Genomic DNA, 3,348 nt, shown 5'->3' with positions numbered 1-3,348 from the left:
GGCCAAGGTGGGCGGAGCATGAGGTCAGGAGATAAGACCATCCTGGCTAATATGGTGAAACCCCATCTCGACTAAAATACGAAAAAATTAGCCTGGCGTGGTAGCATGCATCTGTAGTCCCAGCTACTTGGGAGGCTGAGGCAGGAGAGTCACTTGAACCCAGGAGACAGAGTTTGCAGTGAGCCGAGATCACGGCACTACCCTCCAGCCTGGGTAAGAAGAGCAAGACTACATCTCAAAAAAAAGAAGAAGAAACAAGTTAAAAGAACATAGCAAAGAAGGAAATAAATAAATGGTAGACATCAAGTGTGGAAAGTTAAAGAATGATTAATTAGAACAGTTGATTTTACTTTTGCATTAAATAAAAAATATCTGTGGAACATATTTATTTACAGGAAACTTACCGTTATTCTCCTTAGCCACTCTGAGATGGTGCCTCAGTGTCCACAAGTAATTTTTGACACTGCTGTATATAGTCTTTGCTTCAGTAGATTTATGTTGCCTCTACTCATTTAGCTGTCATTCATTATATAGAAACAGATGTGAGGGAAGTGTTTTTGGGTTTCTTGTTTGTTTTTGTCTGTCTGTTTTGAGATGGAGTCTCTCTCTGTTGCCCAGGCTGGAGTGTAGTGGTGAGATCTTGGCCCACTGCAATCTCCACCTCCCAGGTTCAAGCAGTTCTCTGCCTTAGCCTCCTAAGTAGTTGAGATTACAGGCTCCTGCCACCATGCACAGCTAATTTTTGTATTTTTATTAGAGACGGGGTTTCACCATATTGGCCAGGCTGGTCTTGAACTCCTAACCTCCTGATCCACCTGCCTCAGCCTCCCAAAGTGCTGGGATTATAGCATGAGCCACCACACCCAACAAGGGAAGGTTTTATGAAGTAGAACCATCCCAGAATATAAAATAAAAAATAAAATAATTTGTGTTTTAGATAGTAGGAACTAGTTTGCTTGCTTACAAAGAGTTTTCTTCATTTTGTATTATACTGTGTTGATTTGAAGACTTTCAGTCTACAGGTGTAAATCTACTTTGAAAAAATTCACTAAATGTTAGCATTAGAAACACATACAGAGCATTTGACTTAGAAGTAATTTACCTCAGGCTTTCTTTAATAAGCTCTTCTGAACATTAGCATTAATTAGCTTTCATGAAGTATTTTGAGAGAAAAAGAGTTACTTCTATAAATGATTTATAACATTTCTGAAAGTCAGTATTTTCTAGATCATGACTTTTTTCTTTTTTCTTTTTTAGAAGCTGGTAGTTACGAAATGACAAATCAACATGTAAAACAAAATGGAAAATTAGAAGATAATCCTTCCTCTGGCAGTCCTCCAAGGACTACTTTGTTGGGGACCATATTTTCACCTGTCTTCAACTTTTTTTCACCAGCAAATAAAAATGGTAAGTATAAACCATTAGCTGTGATTTGGGTTTTTAAAAATGCAGTTTTTTTTTTGTTGTTTTTTGTTTTTTTTAAGATGAAGTATCGTTTTGTTGCCCTGGCTGGAGTGCAGTGATGTGATCTTCGCTCACAGCAACCTCCACCTCCTAGGTGCAAGCAATATTCCTCCCTCAGCCTTCCCAGTGGCTGGGACTACAGGTGCCCACCACCACCCCCAGATAATTTTTTTCTGTATTTTTGGTAGAGATGGGGTTTCACCATGTTAACCAGGCTGGTCTCAAAATCTTGACCTTCAAGTGATCTGCCCACCTTGGTCTCCCAAAGTGCTGGGATTACGAATGTGAGCCACTGCGCCCAGCAAAAAAATACATAGTTTTTTTAAATACATACTTTTTATTTTATTAGTGGATTTTGTCAGCATCTCATTTGTTTGCCACCTCATTAAAAATATACAGCTCCTTGTGAGCTGGGTGTGGTGACTGATGCCCATAATCCAAACGCTTCGGGAGTCTGAGAAAGGAGAATTGCTCAAGGGCAGGAGTTTGAGACTAGCCTGGGCAACATAGTAAGGCCCTGTCTCTACAAAAAAAGTAAAAATTATTCAAGTGCACTGTAGTCCTAGCTACTTCAAAGGCCGAAGTGGGAGGAATGCTTGAACCCAGCAGTTTGAACCCAGGAATTTGAAGCTGCAGTGAGCTATGATTGCACCATTGCACGCAAGCTTGGACAGCCAAGTGGGACCCTGTCTCTTAAAAAAAATAAAAGAAAAATAATGGAATGGCCCTGTCCTCTGGTGGGGGCGGTGGGAGTAGTGGCTCACAAAAGGCTTGAAAGAAAAGCTGAATCTGGAAAGGTGGTAAAAGGCATTCCAGGTAGGAGCAGCATGAGTAGAGGCCTTGCAGCAGAAAACAGCATAGTGTATTTGAGAGTGTACTTCAGTTTATAATTGATGGAACTGTGGATTTGAGAAGGGATAAGGTAGGAGAGCTATGAAGATGTCATACTATAGAGCTAACCTAGTAAGATGATAAACTTTATTCAAGTAGGTGATAATTGAAAGGTGTTTTTTTTTTCCAAAGTGAAAGCAAGTTTCTTAAGAAAGTAAAGCAATAAAGAATGGCTACTCCATAGGCAGAGCAGCCTGAAAGGTTTTAAGTTGGTGAATAATATGATCTGATTTATGTTTTATAAAGATCACTTGGGGAATAGTGTGTAGGGTAGATTCTGAAGAGGCTGTAGGCAGGTAGAACAATTAGTAGACTTGGAGTAGTTCTTGTGAGACTTGATGAGACCTTAATTGTATTAGAGAAGACAGGAAGGATCAGAGGACAGAAAATAGACACATTTTTGGTGTAGATTGGAGGTGAAAGAAAATAGAGAACATGACAGAAGAGTAGAAGATTTAAGGAAAATAAAGTCCCTGGGAGGTAGATAGATAGTTGAGTGTAATTTGGGCCATGATGAGTTTGAGATGCCATGAAATATTCAAATAAAAATATTCAGGGCCAGTCATGGTGGCTCACACTTGTAATCCCAGCACTTTGAGAGGCCGAGGTGGGCGGATCATGAGGTCAGGAGATCGAGACCATCCCAGCCAACATGGTGAAAACCTTGTCACTACTAAAAATACAAAAATAAGTTGGGCTTGGTGGCGCATGCCTATAATCCCAGCTAGTCAGGAGGCTGAGACAGGAGAATTGCTTGAACTAGTGAGTCAGCGGTTGCAGTGAGCTGAGATCATGCCATTGCATTCCAGTCCAGAAGACAGTGTGAACTCCGTCTCAAAAAATTATAATATTTAGTAGTAATTTTTTTTTTCATGCTGAAGAATCTGTAAAGATATATACAGAAATAGATGCTTAGAGAAGGAGTTGAAGTTTGATAATTATAAGAGATGATCTCTCTCTCCCTCCCTCCCTCCCTCTCTCTCCCTCCCTCCC

The 3,348-nt window shown here is 40.2% G+C and overlaps 1 protein-coding gene across 2 annotated transcripts in view; it reads left to right on the top strand.

Annotated features, from left to right (window-relative positions):
* Positions 1 to 3,348, top strand: part of CTDSPL2 (CTD small phosphatase like 2) — a 111,917-nt gene that overhangs the window by 64,825 nt on the left and 43,744 nt on the right. For both annotated transcript variants that reach the window (XM_017545828.2, XM_017545838.2), the window contains exon 4: positions 1,258 to 1,407. In XM_017545828.2, coding sequence (XP_017401317.1) covers positions 1,258 to 1,407 — 150 coding nt within the window. The remainder of the gene's footprint in view (positions 1 to 1,257; positions 1,408 to 3,348) is intronic.

Source organism: Cebus imitator, unplaced genomic scaffold, assembly GCF_001604975.1.
Source record: "Cebus imitator isolate Cc_AM_T3 unplaced genomic scaffold, Cebus_imitator-1.0 Scaffold9, whole genome shotgun sequence".
NCBI lineage: Eukaryota > Metazoa > Chordata > Mammalia > Primates > Cebidae > Cebus > Cebus imitator.
Note: the sequence above shows the minus strand (reverse complement) of the source record. Positions and strands in the feature narration are given on the sequence as shown.